Source organism: Vipera ursinii (genome assembly GCF_947247035.1).
Source record: "Vipera ursinii genome assembly, chromosome: 11".
NCBI classification, from domain to species: Eukaryota; Metazoa; Chordata; class Lepidosauria; order Squamata; family Viperidae; genus Vipera; species Vipera ursinii.
Genome location: NC_139524.1, coordinates 15,826,314 through 15,844,668, shown reverse-complemented (window position 1 = coordinate 15,844,668; position 18,355 = coordinate 15,826,314). Strand labels below are relative to the sequence as shown.

General features: G+C 37.4%; 1 protein-coding gene across 1 annotated transcript in view; it reads right to left on the bottom strand.

The window, feature by feature from the left end:
* MYO9A (myosin IXA) overlaps window positions 1-18,355 on the bottom strand; it is a 92,209-nt gene that overhangs the window by 46,459 nt on the left and 27,395 nt on the right. Inside the window, exons 4-13 of the mRNA XM_083371214.1 lie at window positions 17,822-17,916; window positions 15,879-15,941; window positions 14,482-14,581; window positions 12,961-13,017; window positions 10,230-10,327; window positions 9,747-9,873; window positions 8,287-8,376; window positions 4,468-4,584; window positions 1,968-2,102; window positions 601-722 (exon numbers count right to left, since the gene is read on the bottom strand). Of these exons, the coding sequence (XP_083227340.1) occupies window positions 601-722; window positions 1,968-2,102; window positions 4,468-4,584; window positions 8,287-8,376; window positions 9,747-9,873; window positions 10,230-10,327; window positions 12,961-13,017; window positions 14,482-14,581; window positions 15,879-15,941; window positions 17,822-17,916 (1,004 nt within the window). The remainder of the gene's footprint in view (window positions 1-600; window positions 723-1,967; window positions 2,103-4,467; window positions 4,585-8,286; window positions 8,377-9,746; window positions 9,874-10,229; window positions 10,328-12,960; window positions 13,018-14,481; window positions 14,582-15,878; window positions 15,942-17,821; window positions 17,917-18,355) is intronic.

Below are 18,355 nucleotides of genomic sequence, written 5' to 3'. Positions count from 1 at the left end.
CATAACCTCTTAACTGTACCACCCTAACCAGCTGTGTTATTTAGGCCTCATTACAAACATGACATATGGGGAAAAATTGCCACTGTTAGTTTCATCTTTGATTCTAATCAAGGAAAAAGAGTCAAATCCAACAGGCCAATAATGTTTAAAGTTTCATGAAAGGGCATTGAATCACTAATTTAATTACTCAATTTATGTTGTTTTATGGGATTTTTTTAAAAAAATCTCCAGCACAAACATAGCAAGGCTATCCTTGGATGCTCTGTACTTTGAGTCAGTGTATGTCACCTTGGCAATTATATATGGTTGAAAAAAATCCAGCTCAATAAGTTATAATTCTAGAAGCAGACTGGTGCCCAGAGCTGAAACAGTTCGTGTTAAAATGTTTTGTCCCAGCTCTGAATTGTCCTATGCAGATAAACACATGGTCCTGCTCTGACCTCATACAATTAGTCTGGTCAAAGGAATCTGCCTATCTTACCATCCAGATAGCTTTCAAACATGCGAACATTTCTTATTTCATTTTCTCCTTTTATGCTGTTACTCACTACCAGCATCTACCATCTGATAACTAGGAAAGCTGGGAGGGAGAAGACTCACTTGCTTTCTTCGTCCAGTAGATGGAGCAACCCTGTGGGCTTCTTACTGATGAGGTTTATACAGCCAGAGTTGTCAATATAGTCTATGTTATGCCAGCTGATGCCTTCCAGTCTGTATTCCTCCTGGTGTTTGGGGAAAAATAAATTAAGTCTACAATCCAAGCAACTGTAAGCAAACTAGTCACCGACATTTTGACCTCCAGGTCACATAAATTTGGATCTGGTATTGGAAGCCCCACCCCCACCCCCAATATATTCAAGTACCGTCACATGTACTCTTTCTCTGTCTGTCCCATATTTCTATATAACTGCAGATTATTGCTGCTCCTAGTTGACTAAAATGTAATTTAGTTCCAGTCGCTAATGGCCACAGAAACACATTAACATGGACAGGGGTATCCAGCTTGGCAAATTTAAGACCGGTGAACTTCAACTGCTGGCTAGGGAATTCTGGGAGTTGAAGTCTATGAACATAAAGTTGGCGAGCTTGGACACCCCTGCATTAATCCATCTCTCATTGGCTAGCTCATCATCTGGCAAAGCCTGCCAGTGAGAGGCTCTTGGCTGCTCCAAATGGAGCCATGTGGTCTTTGGATTTCAAGTTGCCCGTCCATATTCTATGCAGGGGAAAAAAAAAATCAGACCACCTGCTGTTAAGACTGAGGAAACCTATATTTGAAGGCCATTCAATGATATTACTGTGGCATGTGCTACTGACTTTGAAGCCAAGCAGATGTGGAAAATACTTTCTTGGACTGCTTATAGGAATTTTGGGAGGAGAGACATAATAGTAATGCATTCGCCTTTCAAGGTAGCCAGGAAATAGGCGTCTTGGAATATACTTTAATGCAGTTGGGCTATTATAATATCATCCTGAAAGCCTCTTACTTCAAGCTTGTATCTAACACAATAAAGGTTTGCTTTAAATCTTTTTCTCACTGTTTCTTTTGTTCCCCCCTTCCTCAGGACTCAAAGATCCTTTCTGCATTGGCTTGGCGTTCTCCTCCTCCTTCTCTGAGTCAACCCAACATTCCCTCACATAATGGGAGACATTTAATTATGCGGGCATCTTTTGGAAAAATAACTTGCCCAAGGAATGCAAGGCCCCACATGTCCCTCAGTAGTCTTGCTGACTGTTTCATTTTCCAAAGGGCTGAAGGAACAAAAGATATGGGATCTCTTAGGTTTAATCCTAACTGAGAACAAGAGCTATTGAAAAGGGGGAAAAAGCGGTAGGAATGTTGAGATCAAGGGACTGTATCATCTTGAGGTTCAAGTTGTTACAGTAAAAGGGGAATACAGTTAAGTTACATTATGGGAAACAATCATACAAAAATAAAAATAGTTTACCCCCCCCCCCAGGCTTACTTGCTCCAGTTTAAAGATATGTTGGTTAAAATAGTGCTGTAAACGTTCATTTGCAAAATTAATGCAAAATTGTTCAAAGCTATTACTTTCATAATCTTCAAAACCAAAAATATCAAGTACTCCAATGGACAAAGTCTGCAAGAGAAAGAAAAACAGATATTCTGCATTTAATACTTGAACTTCCAGGGTCATGTAACAAAAAAAAAAAGGTTGCTATGGCATTTGCAACCATTAAGTCAGTCTCTCCGTTCTTTGGAAAAGGTCAAAAGATTTCAACCTAAGCTTTCCATCCATCATACAGTAGCCCTATGCCGTTCTTTGAACCTCAGCACTGTGTAGACCAGGGGTCTTCAAACTTGGCCCTTTTATGACTTGTGGACTTCAACTCCCAGGAATTCTGGGAGTTGAAGTCCACAAGTCATAAAAGGGCCAAGTTTGAAGACCCCTGGTGTAGACCATGTGCTTCAACTGACCTTGAAAGTGCAGGCCTGAATAAAATATATCACTAATTACCAGACTTCTCTCCCTCACCCCATATTATTTCTGGCATGACGCCTTTTAACCTACTTCTCAGAGAAACTGCAATTACCAGGAAGCATACTCCACCAGATAGATGGTTAATAGCTAATAGATGGAGGCCTTACTAATCCCAGGAGCTATTTTCACCCAGAGTAAAATTTAAATAAAAGGATAAATGCCACAGATATTTTCCAAGGCAAGCTAATGTAGGACTTGTACTGAATACAAAAATCAGACACTGCTACGACGTTCAAAAGCTTTTAGCATTTATTATTTAATTCCCAAACAATTACATTTCCAGGTTTTAAGGCTGAGCTCTCTGCTATTTCTATATGATTTAAGGATTTAACCAAATAAAATTCCTTAGATTTATTTTCTGAGTAACTAATTAGCATGGAGAGCACTGGCCTATGAAGTTGCCAAGAGCCAGACACAACTAAGGGGTTAAAACAACAACAAATTAATTTAGAAGGTTTTTTGCACACGTCCATGCATTCGGGGCCGTAGAAAGAGAGCAGCTTTTTAAAAAGCGAGCTTCTCTGTCTTATCAAGGTGCAAGCACATACTGGCACAAAAGAACGTACTGTATATGAATTAAACACCAAAAAAAGGTAAAAGTTCTTATAATCTGCATGTAAGCTATTAATCTAAAAATGTAGATATAATAGAGCAAAAAAAATACTGCTAATTTTGTGCCACAGATTTTATTAAAGCTTTTTTTAAAAAGAGAAAAGCAACTGGGTGGGAGGAGCGGAAAAAAAAACGTAAATGTTTTGCTATGCAATAAAAGCTTCTACAACAAGAAAATTAAACCAGCACGTACTATATAGAATTCATTCTACAAAACAGCAGGTATCTGCGGCATAGAAGTTCATCGGCATTATATAAGCAAGTTTTCTATTAAGTCTGAACAATGATGTGTCCTAAACTTGAGCAGTTGGGCTTTATTTGCCGTCTGCTAAGTGCCAAACATTGTAGTTATCTGCTTGGGGAGCATTAAGTGCATAACCCCAACTGAATTGGTACAGGCAGAAAAACTCCGCCTTAAACACCGAACGGTGAAAGAACACTGTGAGCTTGCAATCTTATGACATCTGAGAATAATTACTGCAATCTTTCAAATAAAACCGGAGAAAATGGAGGAATTAATCCTATGTCAATAATTCTGACCATGCTCAGCAAACAGTAATCACTGAGGCACAAAGTTATTTAGCCCAGGAAGAGACTGAGCAGGATTGGTGGCTTCCGTACGGAAGGCAGACTTTCCCTTCCCTCAAGGCCATCGCTCCACCTAATGCTATAAAAGTTGTGTGTATGCAAAAGGCAGTGTGTGGAATCCTTCCAGAATATATAATGTGTTATCAGACAGGTGCCCCAAGTGGACAGGGAGGAAAAAATGTCATCCAGTTTTCTATCGCATGGTGTATTCATGAAAACAATGCATAAGAAGGATGCTCTATAGCGGGCGGGGGAGGGGGGATGATGGGCTCTTTATGACTTGTGGGATTCAACTCCCAGAATTTCCTGCGCCAGCCATGAATTCTGGGAGTTGAAGTCCACAAGACATAAAAGGGCCATCATTCCCCACCTCTGTTCTTCTATGCTTCTTGTATCTACAATTTACTCTACGTCGGTGAGATTTTGCCACAGAGCGGATGGCAATTCAACTGTTAAGTGAGTAATTTTCAACTTGTAAGCTGCTTTTTCCCAAGAAGAAGCAACTTACAAACAATAAACAAGTCACAATTTAATCTCTGGTTTACTTTCGACATTACCTTTCAGCTGTCAGGTCATTTAATCGCTCCGAAAGGTTAAGTGAGCTTATGTGTGATAGTTTCTGTTTTCATATTTTAAGGGGAAATGCTCAAATGGACCTCTGGTTCCCTAAAAATGCTGCTTCTCTGTGATAGCATGCTTAACCAGCCTCAAAGCTAAGTCAGTTGAGTCAACTACAGACAGACCTTTCTTGAAAAAGACATACCTTGGTGCTTTCTTCTAAGTCCTTGGTATTCAAAAGTGCATGGTTAATTCTAAACACGATCCAATCAAACAGGGCGCTGTACAATGATTTAGCCATGGAATTCCGTACGGTTACAGCCTAGGAAATCAAAGGAAATCATTGGAAATAAAGCCAAATACTAATTACATTGTTTTAACATCTATTTCCAGCCCTCCTGGATTACTGTCAATACGCATTTACACAGATAATTTTACTTCTCCAAAATTTTCAAGGGAGCCAATGCTGAGTTCTGCACTTCAGCTGCACAGTTCTATGACTGTGTGTGTATACTGCTGTAAGCTCATACAGTTTCACTTTATGCTTGAATGATATTTGAAAACTATCTCAACACAATCTGTTAATGCAGCCAACACAGTGCTAGGCTGCATTAACAGAGGGATAGAATCAAGATCACGTGAAGTACTAATACCACTTTACAATGCCTTGGTAAGGTCACACCTGGAATACTGCATCCAGTTTTGGTCACCACGATGTAAAAAAGATGTCGAGACTCTAGAAAGAGTACAGAGAAGAGCAACAAAGATGATTGGGGGACTGGAGGCTAAAACATATAGGGAACGGTTGCTGGAATTGGGTATGTGTAGTTTAACGAAGAGAAGGGTGAGGGGTGACATGATAGCAGTGTTCCAATATCTCAGGGGCTGCCACAAAGAAGAGGGAGCCAGGCTGTTTTCCAGAGCACCTGAGAGCAGGACAAGAAGCAACGGATAGAAACTAGTCAAGGAGAGAAGCAACCTAGAACTAAGGAGAAACTTCCTGACAGTTAGAACAATTAATCAGTGGAACAACCTGCCTCCAGAAGTGGTGAATGATCCAACACTGGAAGTTTTTAAGAAGAGACTGGACAGCCATTTGTCTGAAATGGTATAGGGTTTCCTGCCTTAACAGGGGGTTGGACTAGATGACCTCCAAGGTCCCTTCCAACTTATTATTATTATTATTATTATCTCTCTGAAGTGGAACAAACGTATTCAGGTGGGAGGAAAATATTATTAGATATTAAGATATTATTAGCAAAATTTAGTTTCGATGTTGCAGACGAAAAAATCAAATCTGTGCCTTCCCTTTCTTCATGGTTTCCCATTTTCTGAAGGGAAGAGCTCAGATAACAGATTTCAGAAGTGAGTTCTCGTTGTGATTAAAGACAACATTTATATGTTGCTTCTGATGGATGCTGCTTAAGTTGGGATATAGAATACAACCTTTAAACCTTCAATCTATCTAAAACAAAGTGATTCCAAGCAGCTAAAGATACACTACCATGGGATAAATTCAGGGTTTTTGCACCAACAGAGAAATCTTTCAAATGTCCTACATGACGGCCCAGTTCATCAAAGTGTGCACGCTAACAGACAGTGTGCTTAATGATAGAAGCTGCGGCATGCTGGCAAAAATAGCCTCTTGAAAGCAATAAGCTAAGCAAATTACACAGAAAGTCCTTACTACTAAGAAACACTATAAAAATCCATACTTAAAATTGCCCTAGTTTCTCTGCATCTGCTTTGCTGTAAACATCCTTCTGCTTAAAAAAATGGAATGTGTCAAAAATCACTTAGTAACTACCGTTGCCTGCATTTCCTTAGAGAAACCAGTCTCACGTTTTGAATTCTTGAAGTTAGAACAACCTGTTCTCCATCAATCATACATGAAGCCACACAGCTATATTGACAAGCAAGGAAATAAAAACAAGAGCAGAACCTTTGCAACACTAGAGAATAATTTTCTATAATTTGGCTCTGCCAGTTAATGGAATGTGGTGCTTTCCCTCCGTTTTATTTTCTTGTAGCTGCCAAAAATGTCATGTTTTCCTGCAGCTTGCAGAAAATATCTAGGCAACTAAAATCAGCCTTACCCTAACAGAGTGGTTTATCTATACTGTTGAATGAGCACTTAAAAATATAAACATTTTTTTTAAAAAAAGGAACAGATGGTTGCCATACTGTCTTCTCTCTCTCTCTCTCTCCCTCCCCCCCCTTCCTTCTTCTCTGACACTTCTTCTATTTCCTACACTGATGTCATTTCTTACATGTGCTGCTAATGTAGTGGCCAAGACCACTACATGTAAAAACCACTCCAGAGTGACTCATAAACGATACACGAGAATCATGACCATTTTTCAACCTCACATATGTCTTAATGCAGTTCTGCTTATTAATATAGCCATTTGCAAAACCATTTGCTTCTGTGCAGACGGAAAAATTTTTAATCTTAGAAGACAGAGTCTGTATAGTATTTTACGTTCTTGCTGACTCAATTCCCCCCCTCCAATCTTATTTCAAGGAGAGCATTGTATCGTAATGTCTTCAACCAGATCTTCATTCCATTTTTGGTCAAGAACAGCTCATCTATACAACTGTTCATGGAGTCCCATCTGCTAGGAAAAGTACATGTTCTCATTTAGCACATTTATTGGTTTGATAAATTCCAGAATGACTTATGTTGTAAAACACTAAGTCAACTGAACGAATGTAAGACGTGCAGTGCGATCGCAGGTAGAATGTTCCTTCCTAAATATTTTTGTAAACCAAAGTATTTCACTTCTGGGCATTTTAATGAAGAGAAGGATGAGGGTGACATGATAGCAGTGTTCCAATATCTCAGGGGCTGCCCCAAAGGAGTCAAGCTACTCTCCAAAGCACTTGAAGGCAGGACAAGAAGCAACAGATGGAAACCAATCAAGGAGAGAAGCAACCTAGAACTAAGGAGAAATTTTCTGACAGTTAGAACAATTAACCAGTGGAACAACCTGCCTCCAGAAGCTGTGAATACTCCAGCACTGGAAGTTTTTAAGAAGAGATTATCTGAAATGGCATAGGTTTCCTGCCTGAGCAGAGGGTTGGACTAGATGACTTCCAGAGTCCCTTCCAACTTTATTATTATTATTGTTATTGTTAGGGCTGGGAGGAGATGCACACCATTCATCCCTGAGCTAGGACCCAGAAAAGACAGGAAATATTTTATAAATTCTAAAGCAATGGCTTAGGTCATCACGAGTCCAGTTTAGATGGACTATTCCCTATTGTACCAACCAATCAATATCAGAAGAATATCTTCCTGGAAGCTTGCCTGGAACATTTCAGGATAAGAGCTGTCAACTGGTGTAGATCTGGATGTCTATGCCACTCAATTTCCAAAAGCTCTGAGCAATTTACAAAAACTCAGTGCAAGCATCATACAACAAGAACAAGGAATCCATGACTACCAGATGTTGCTGAACTACAATTCCAGCAATATCAAGCAGAACATGTATTTCACAAACATGAAAAAGGACACAAGCAGAAGGCAGTAATTAAAGCAGGGGAAATAAAGCACTACTTCGTTGTTTGCTTCTAGTTCAACTGTAACTCCATTGGGTTCAATCAAAGGCTTATTTGCCTATTTCTATTACATCTTTTAGCTCACAAAAATTAAATGTCATTTGTATTACAGTATCAAATTATGTGTCAGAATGTCACATGATGATTTAATTAACATTACTGTTCTATTTCTGATGATGTTATTACAAGAGGTTGACTTTATGCTATGACTGACATGACTCTTCAACATACTAGAGGAAAATTAACACATTGAACTTAACTCAATTTAAGGCCATTCTTGAACACTGCAAAATAAAATAATGCAGCTTAATCACATGATTTAAATATTCGGGTTTAATCAGGTCGCGGGCTTGGCTATTTAATGGACTGTTTATCAATCTTTTCCTGCAAGAATATGCAGGCATTTCTAAAAAAAAAAAGATCTCATGAAATTTTCCACGTTTCCAATGACTGCTATACGTACCTCTGCCAGCTTGTATGGTAATACAAGCTTTTCTCCTACAGTCACTGTTTTTCTTGTAATCAGTGCTTCAAGCAACATTTCTTCTTTCACCTAAAAAAAGTCATAATCTTATAATCATAATAGGTTTCAAGTTTTGAAAATAAGCAATTTTTTTTATAAGGAATTTGAGGACTACCCGTACAGTTTCACTTTACACACCAAGATGTTCTGTAGTCACTCATGTGTATTAAAAGGTCCTATTTTTTAATCAGTGGTGCTAATGACCTTCCTGAATTTAGAAAGGGCACATCTTATGTGAGACTAGAGGAAGAAACAGTACGGTGTGCTTTCTACACACTCTTTACATAAAGCCATGTCTAACCATTTCTTCTTCTCAGGAGGAACTGATGGAGGCGGAGAGCGAACTTGTGGACAGCAGAAAAAAAACGGTAGTGCCACAAACAAGGCAACAGCTGTTCTAGAGACAACATTGGGGCAAAGTTGTCAGCAATGCTAATGGAATCCACTGGCACCCATCAGACCCACCAGAGCGACTTTGCCTCTTCAAAAGGCACAAGGTTTCAGATAGGTGGGCCACCCCAAAAGCAGAAAAAGCAGCCGTCTCTTGCTATTAAACTACTGGTACATATTAAAAAATACACATAAATCTGTGGCAGAAAATATTGAGCAGACTGTGTATTTGGAGAGGTGAAACTCCCTTGTGAGTTATGATTCAGTGAAAGGATTTCATTCCAGTTGGATACAAATTTGCATTCCTCTAACGGCTGTATCTGTAAAAAGACAGCATTTATTAAACACTGCTTTCCTACAACACTCCCTGGCTAGTAAAATAAAATGCAAAATAGCAGTCTCAAGGAATCCTTGGCCTGCCTCTCATTATTGCAGTTTTGTTCCAGTTTCAAGCTGGCTCAGATTAGAAGTTTTTGTGAACCTCCGACCTTGAGTTCTTTTTCAAAAAGGCAACTATGAACACACAGTACTTTAAATGATTGCATATTTTACAGCAAAGAGATTTTTAGCTAGCTCAAGCCATGAATATCTTAATAAGCCATCTGTAGTAAAAGACTTTAGTGACAAAGAAGATGCTATAAAGTAAGTTCAAGATCAACCAATAAACTGGCTTCTGATGCCAGATGATGGGAAAGACTTCTGATTTTAAACAAGCACTTTAAATAACACTGAAATAGATGGCCATCACATGAGATATATTTTGCAAATTTCTGCTTATTAAAAGTTTTTCCAATAATTTCAGTGAAAAGTCCTACGAAGTAAACATGGATAAATTGGAGGCATGATTTTATGGAGGAGCATTTAACCTCACTTATCCTACTCCAGAAACTAATATACCACCAATATGAAATCCAGTAACTTTCACATTTATCTTTATATATTAGGCAGAAATAGAAGAATATGAAGAAGAAGAAAAAGTGGAAGGCTTATGTCCAAACGTGATATCTTACCTCAAGTAACTCTGAAACAATAGGCAAGACTTCTGGATTACAGATATCTATGGAATCATCTCGGTAGGTTTTCTTCTTGTAACGGATGTTACCCAAGTGTAATATTGCTGACAGAAGGGAAAATATCCTAAGGGTGCAAAACAAAAACAAGAAATGAAAGAAATTAAATTAAACTAGGTTCACCAAAAATGTTACTACGTATTAATGAACTTGCTGTTTTTGTACCTTCAGCTTAAGCCACACTGTGGTATATGTATGTTTCCTTCAATCACATATAAATCAATTCCCACAAATTGTATAAATACATATGCGAGACAGATTTTCCTGCTTTTCCATAATTTGTTATATGGGAATAATTAGAATATGCCATCCATGATCAATAAGGTAAAAATGGTAAATATTTTTACTAACAGACACAATGTCAGGCACAGTAACTCTTAAAAGGTCAATTCACAATTGCCTTCTAAAAGAGAAATAACTTACTGCCTGCGGGTTTTGGGAAGAAACCCCACCATCTCCATAGCTAGCTGCAAACGTTCAAAATCATGCTTCAAGTCTTCACCTTCAACAGAGAAGCAGTCCTAGCGAGTCCAATACAAGGAACAATTATTAAGGGGGGGGGGAAACAGGCATCCAAAAGTTATAAAAATATTAACAATGCAACATAAAAGTTCAATCTGTACAACCACTGGATAATCTGTACAACACTGGATGGTGAGCGGATTTGGAATTAGAATAATCGTCAAACTGTACTGAAGTCCATTCTCCATACCACGCTTCACAATGCCGTGTAACGTAAGAAACAAATTCAGTTATAAACAAGTAGTGGAGGATATTGCCAGCTGAATAAAGGATTCCTAAGATAACTTTAGGAAAAACACATGCTGGGACAGGACCACTTCTGGAAGGAGGAGGAGTAGATCTAATAGAAGAAAAAGAACAACTCGGCTTTCTTCCTAGGTGCCTTCCATCTTTATAAGAATCACTGTGTTGAGTTTGTCCACATGGAACAGTAAACACAGCTCGTACGTAGGCTAAGTGCTCTTCAGTAAAAAAAAATTAAGGGAGAAGACAATCTCTAAATATCCTTTGCCATTCAACTGTCTTGCGAATTATGCGAGATGTTTGTCCTTGGGATTACACAGTCTGGACTTACCGGATCGCTGCAAAGCTTCAACCTATAGAGTTACAGGCAGCATACTTTACAGTATTTTTAATCATTCCGAGAGTAGACATTATCTTATATAACCTCTAATTGAACAGAGTGGGCTTGAACACCAACAGTTATTTGAAGAATCCATAAAATGTTTTTTTTTAAAAAACAAAGCTGGACTATTTCAGAGTCCATGTAACACTCAAACCTCCACCCTAGCACCGCATTCCATTTTCAAAAATAAAATTACATGTAAGTATCAGAGAGAATTTCTATTTCTATTATTTATACCGTTCTACTCAGAATTGATAGATACATGAAGCTAACTGGGGAATGAGGTAAGAGAGCTTCATTCTATTCTCTGCTGTTTCTCAAGACAGCATTTTAACTCTGCGTGTTTAATTCACGTGGTGATGTCGCTGTATGGAGACTAGGACAGATTTTTTTTGGTTTTATAAAATCTGTTCTGTGCAGTCTGGTAAAAACTATTGCAGAAGACTGCAAAAGTTTGAACTTTTATTTAGAAAGAGGGTCTGAGTATAGGAGTCCCTATTTTATCTGGCAAGGAGGTAAATCAAATTGATATTTGAGGAGAAAAGGAACAAAGAGGTCACCAAGAGCAAAAGGAAACCATGAATAAAATGCAGAGCAAAGTTGGCAGTTAAATCCTGGAGCAATAGGTAGACAGAACAGGTAGAAGAGAAAAGATGAGAACTACAGTCTAGAATACAAAGCAGGCAAGAACTCTGTATTTTAATAGAAAAACTCAAAATAGGTCAAGGATAAGAAGAGTATTTACTACTACCACTGTGCTGATTAATACTTTAAGGGTAGCCATTTTAATTTCCTGGAATCCCAAGTTTGAGAGAGAGAAAAAAGTTTTCTAAGGCTTCAACAATATAGGACAGACCTATTCCAATATCACTCTTTTTAACTGAGCAATATTCACTATCAGCTGGACTAGCAAAAAAATAATTTCATATTTACTTTCCCACAATAAATCCAACTCGGTTCCAGAGAGTCGAGCTAATTGAAAACTTTGCAGTGAACCATTTGCTTCTGCTGATTTAAAAACAATATTTTATTGAGCCATCTAGCACTAGTTTAAAAATAATAAAATGGAAGTGGAAAAATAATTCTCAATAAAAATGAAATAAAACATTATTTCATTATATCTTATTTGTAAACAAGTTAGAATTGTTGACATGCAGTTAGAATAAACATGCTTTTAGAAATAAAATGGGAATTATAAAAATATTAAAAGATCAGAGCACAGTTAATACAAATTAAAAGGAATTAAAACCATTATTCTCCAGTTACTTAATCATTTTTTCCTTTCACTTTGCTTTCAACTTGGAGAGGCCTCGAGGAGTTGTTTCCAAGGCTGTTATTACTTTTTAAAATATTGAGTTATAATTCTATGTTTGCCATCCACGGTCACTATTATGAGATGGACAGTCATACAAATTGATTTCATACATAAATGAAATAAAATATAATCCTGGACCTAAAATTAAATACATTTTACTGTATAAGGGAACTGAAGTATCTGTAGCTGCATTTACATAATAATTTGGGTTTTCTAAGCCACAATTAACTGAAGATAGTGCCAAAGTGACCTGGTTTACTCATCAGGATCAGACATAATGGATGGATTTTCATATCCTGCTAAACCAAGAACAAAACAAACAAAACTCAGGTGAACCAGGCCACTGAAATCAGATACGGTTCAAGAAGTATCATAGATTTTTTAAAATCAATGCATTTCTCTCTAGACAATATATTATATCAAATATTATCTTGAAAAATTATTCTGGGCAAAGCTTATTTGTCTGTATTTTGAAAAACAGAACCAAGGAAAATCTTATAATCAATTCTATTTGCATGATAATAATACCATCCCATTTTTTAAAAAGATAACTACACAAAAATGACCCCCCCAAAACTACTTAAGAGATGTTGAGACCAACAGCTGTTAATTTAAAAAGTAACTGATTCTGCATTTGCTTTGCATCTGTCACCAGTAACCCAGAATGGATGGATGGATGGACTTGTACTGACCGGCTCAGAGTCATAGTAATAGTCATCCCAGCTCTGTTTAGGGGGTTTCTTTGTCATCTGAAAGCAAGGCAGATTGGGTAAGTAGCATTCCAAATCCCACACAACAATCTCTTTCTACTTGTCTTCTGTGTCTGTAAGCATTAAATGTCAGGCTTTCCCACTGCAGAAAGGCGTCACAACCTCTGTGTTACTGTACTGTTCACCTTGCTTTGAGAAAGCATACTCCACACAGTTTTATCATGTTACTGAAAAGCCCTTTTCATTTTATAGTTAAAACTGGAGGATACTGTAGGATGCTTTGGCATTTCTGCATCATTTAAGAAATACTCCATCTTATATATTTTACTCCCCACCCAAACAATTATGTAAGGTAGATCACCTATCTTTCAGCCTTTTTAATGTAGCACTGGTGAAGTGGTAGATAAGTGTCTGATTGGGATGATGTACAAATACTGCAAAATTAGTAACTGAATATATTATTCCAAGACCAAGCAGAGCCTTCTATGCACTCTACCAAATTACCAGCACTGGCCTGATTAATTTCCAATATTAAAACAATCTGCAACATCTAATGATTTTACAATCTGAATTAAAATTAAGATTCCCATCTTGTTAAAAACAAAAGTTGTCAAATATTTCTTATTATGACCAAATAGAAGTCATTTGGGTAAAACTGAAATCTAAAATTACAATTCATTTTGTAAAACTAATGATATAGAGGTCAGGTATGATCCGATTGCCAGATTCTCTGGGTATCCATCCCAGGAATCTTTTAAAATAGGAAATCAAAATAAAACTCAAAAAGTTCTACTTTTTAAAATTTCAAATATACCTATATACTCCTTCAGTGATAATTCAATCACTATTAAGCTGCCTAGAGCTCTACACAAAGACAGAGATGAATCGTTAACACTGATCTCACATTATCTTATACTGAAAAACCTGCTTTGTTTTGTACCATTTGGGTAGTGGAAGGAAAGTAATTTAGGATTCAATCTTAAAAGTATTGTATTTAATTATGTTACGTAATTCTAATGGGATAGCATTTTGCCACCTTAACTGTTCTTTCCTCTCGGTTGTATCGCATTCAAAACCCTTGGGTACTCAAGAAAACAAGTTATAGAAACGGTGTGAAATGTTAGTATAAGATGCAGTATCTCCATCATTTCAATTATTTACAGGCAGTTGGGATTATTTGTAAAGATATTAAAATGTCATGCTACCAAACAAAAGGATTAGGAAAGCATGCAAAGTTGTTTAAGAAGTGCAAATTGTGAAAATAAAATAATAAACTACTATTAGCTGTTAATAAATATTACAATCGCTTGGAAAATTATATATTCTTTTGAAAAGCTCTGATCGAAAATCTTTTATTTCCTGTAGTTCACTATTGCAACGGTCAGTTGCTTAGGTCACAACATTTCTGAGCAGATGACATGAACAATAGTTTTAAAAGAGCGTTGTGAGAATAGCCCATCACTCTGAAGTCAAACCCAGGCAAAGCAGCTAGCCTATTCCCACCTGATTAAGGTAGTGATATTCATCAGGCTGTTTAAGGTGAAAAGCAGATTTTTCTTCTTCGCTTGCTCCCGCCAGCAGGTAATAAAATACGTGGTAGTTCCTGATAACAAGTTAAAAAAAGTATTACAGTAAAAAATGAGTAACTAGAATGGGCAACAGTGGGAAATATACAAATTACTGGCATACCAGGAAGACACTAGAAAAAAGGGTGATGATTCAACAGCACAGACTACTTTGTATTGCTGGAACTCATGGCTGAAAATGTAAAACCTAAATCTAGTACTAGTTAGTCCTTGCTTTTTCTAAATCCAAGGTTGTTCTTACAACAGTTTGCTTAGTGAACATTTGAAGTTACAACGGCACTGGGAAAAAGTGACTTATGACCGTTTTTCACACTTACGACTGTTGCAGCATTCCCCAGGGTCACGTGATCAAAATTACGATGTTTGGCCACTGGTTCGTATTTATGATGCAATCCCCTTTTGCGACCGTCTGACAAGCAAAATCAATGGGGAAGCCAGTTTCACTTAACAACTACAGCAATTCACTTAACAACGGTGGCAAGAAAGGCTGTAAAATCGGTCAAAATTCACTTAACAAACGTCTTGCTTAAGCAACCGAAATTTGGGGCTCAATTCCGGTCATTAAATCGAGGACTTCCTGTATACAAAAATAGAGCACTAACAATAAACTACCAAAACAGGGAAAAGTGGTCCAGGATTCTTTACTGAAAGATGAATACAGAGGTGTGTTAAGTATAAATCTGGTATCTTTTTTTGGGAGGCCAGTGTATCATTTTTCAATTTTCAATACGGTGGAAAATATATGCTGAAAATAACCCCCCCCCCCCCACACACACAAAGTTCCATCTTACACAAATTGCTGGAGGGGGAATGGGGAGGAAATAACCCACTGTTCTTTTTCCTGTCTCCCTGTAACCAGCAAGTACAATCTGAACTGGAGTGCAGTGCTAATAAACTACCGCGGCACATGCTTTCCCCTTACTTCCTTGCTCACTGAAGGGTGTGCAATCCCTTAAGAAGAACAATGTAATTTCTGAGTAAGAAACTGAACTGTTTGTGTGAGCAACTACTCTTAACCTACAATCTTTGCTTATACATTCCTGGAGATAGATTTCATAGGACCCTTTATTACTTGCTGCTAGTTATCAAGACAATAAAAACAGGATTGTAACAACAAGCCCTCAAAGCTGGGACATGAATTAGTAATATGTACGTCATTCCATATTTTGGATGAGAACCATCTCTTCCAAATTGTTGAAAGGCAGGCACAATTTATAACCCGGTGAAATAATTATACTTTGAAATTCTAATAGTTGTTTTATCTTTCTTTATTTGTTCCAGTAGATTATATGTGTTATTTCATTCGTTACTCACCTTTCATTATGTTCCTGATAGACTAGTCTGGACTTTTCTAGTAGATACTTTTCAACGTAAGCTCTAGAAGAAAAATAAATGGCAGAGCATTGTATGGGAAAAATATTGTATGGGGCGGGGGGAGCCCTAATTCATACAAGGGATGAAATAATTCTGTACATTATCCATCTTCTTCACTTTCTTTCTGGGTAGCATTTTCCATTTCCCCAAAGAAATATAAATATATAAATATAAATACTGCAAAATGTGGGCTTCATCTGAATGAAAACATGCTGCAAAATATGGTGAACTGTTGAGTCACCATGTCATGACGTAGTCTGCCCATATCAGTACTACAGCATTGCATCTATCCTGGAGCTATTCTAATTCTTTAGATTTTAGATTAGACTCTTAATTTTTTTAAAAGGTACCCAAGTAATGGAAATGATGGGATATGATTTTAACATAAATACCTAGAAGACATGCATGACAAAACTCAATTATATATCTCCTATACCCCAACTTGGCTGACCAACCTGTGGCATTTTCCATTCAACGGATGCCATCAAATGTATTTAACAGATAAAAGAAAATGAAAAGCAATTTGCTAAGGCACTGTAAAAGCAGAAGTGTCACGAATGCCCAAAACATCCTTCAGTAACAGAGATAATTTTTTCAACAGGTTTTTTATTTATCTAAGGGTTGCAACATCATAGCAATATTCATTAACAGTCTGTGTGAAACAAAAGGTCAGATGAATATAACTTCCTCGGAGCCAAAATCAAGGTACTACTGCTATTCTTGGCATCTCAGATGAACAACTAGGCCAAAAGGTTTATAGAAAAATATGTGTCTCAATGCCTTCTGACTGATACACCTGAGGGCCCAATATTGTTTACATGTATTAATCCTAAATGTGACTGCAGAAAAAAAACCAAACAAGGTGTAGCCGTCAACAATGAAAACAGGATTTTTACATCCTGCTTGCTCTTCAAATTCCAGGAAGATAACAGACCACATAAAACCTGGAACTATTACACTGTACTGCCCAGGTAAGCTACTAATTTTGTTTCCTGGTTTTTGACAAGGAAAAGCAATCGATTTGAAGAAACTGAAGCAGAGAACAAAGGGGGGGGAATGTCTGGCTCTATTTCTTTATATTCAGAAGAGTAGAATTTTTACCAAGCCAATAATAGAATTGGAAGGTTCTATCTAAATGGCTCAAAATATAGCACAATGATCAGACTGGCCTTTCAAAACCTGGAAATTCTGCAATCCCAAATATTTTACAAAGTCATGTCACAGAAAGAGTTCCACTGTTTCAGACGTTTTTCTTCTTTAATATACTTTAAACTGTAATAGCTCCAAAAGATTGTCAGACAACCATCAATTATAACTGAACATAATATTTTCTTCTACTTCCCATTTTGAAAACCTAGACTCTAGCTGCTAATTAATACAGCATTAGTGGGATCAATAGCTTATTTTCTGATCTGAAGGCATAGTATCTTAATTTAGGGGCCCTTCATTTGCTTTCCTAACATTGTAACTGTCTTGAAAAAACCGTTTGTTTTTCAGATTCAAATAGCTGTGAATGATGTGTACTATCCAAACCAGAGCCAAAGAATTCTAGAGAAAAATATCTAAGTGGAGAGTGGAGTTTCTTAATAATTTATTATATCAATTAATTAAAAATACATATTTCAGAATTTTTTTCCATTTCCCTTGTGATTAAACTGAAAAGTTGTAATGAAAAGAATGTAGGAAGTTACTTTCCTCAACAAAAGATACCTATATCCAGCCAATTATTTCTCCTACATGACATGCCCACATCTTTCCCAGACAAGCAGCTACAGCCCAGATTTACACAGGATGTTTTACATTCTAATCATGCATATAAAACTACTAACAGCTGCACACCATTCATGCCTAAAGCTCTTTAGTCACTGCTCATTGCCACTTACCCACGCACAGTGCCAGTCTCCTGATAATTTACTTGAATAAATTTGCCAAAGCGACTTGAATTGTTGTTGTGTGCTGTCTTGGCATTCCCAAAAGCCTGTCAAAATAAGAAAAGTGTCAAAAACCTACCAGAACAATTCACTGCAGAGGCAACACGGAGATGAGGATCTGCCATTTCCTACGTGCATCATACTACCAGGAGCTGAGTTCAGTTCAAGGGGACTGCAACTGGCAAAGGCCAGCTGGACTGAATGGAAGTGACACAGTTGCGCAGAGGCTAGGCTCTAGAGAATACAAATAGTCCTCACTACAATGGAGCCCAAACTTTCTGTTGCTAAGTGAGGCGGTGGTTAAGTGAGTTTTGCCCCATTTTACGACCTTTCGCCACCGTTAAGTGAATCGCTGCAGTTGTTAAGTTAGTAACACGGTTGTTAAGTGAATCTGGCTTCCCCATTGACTTTGCTTGTCAGAAGGTCACAAAGGGGGTCACGTGACCCCAGGATACTGCAACGGTCATAAATATCTGAATTTTGACG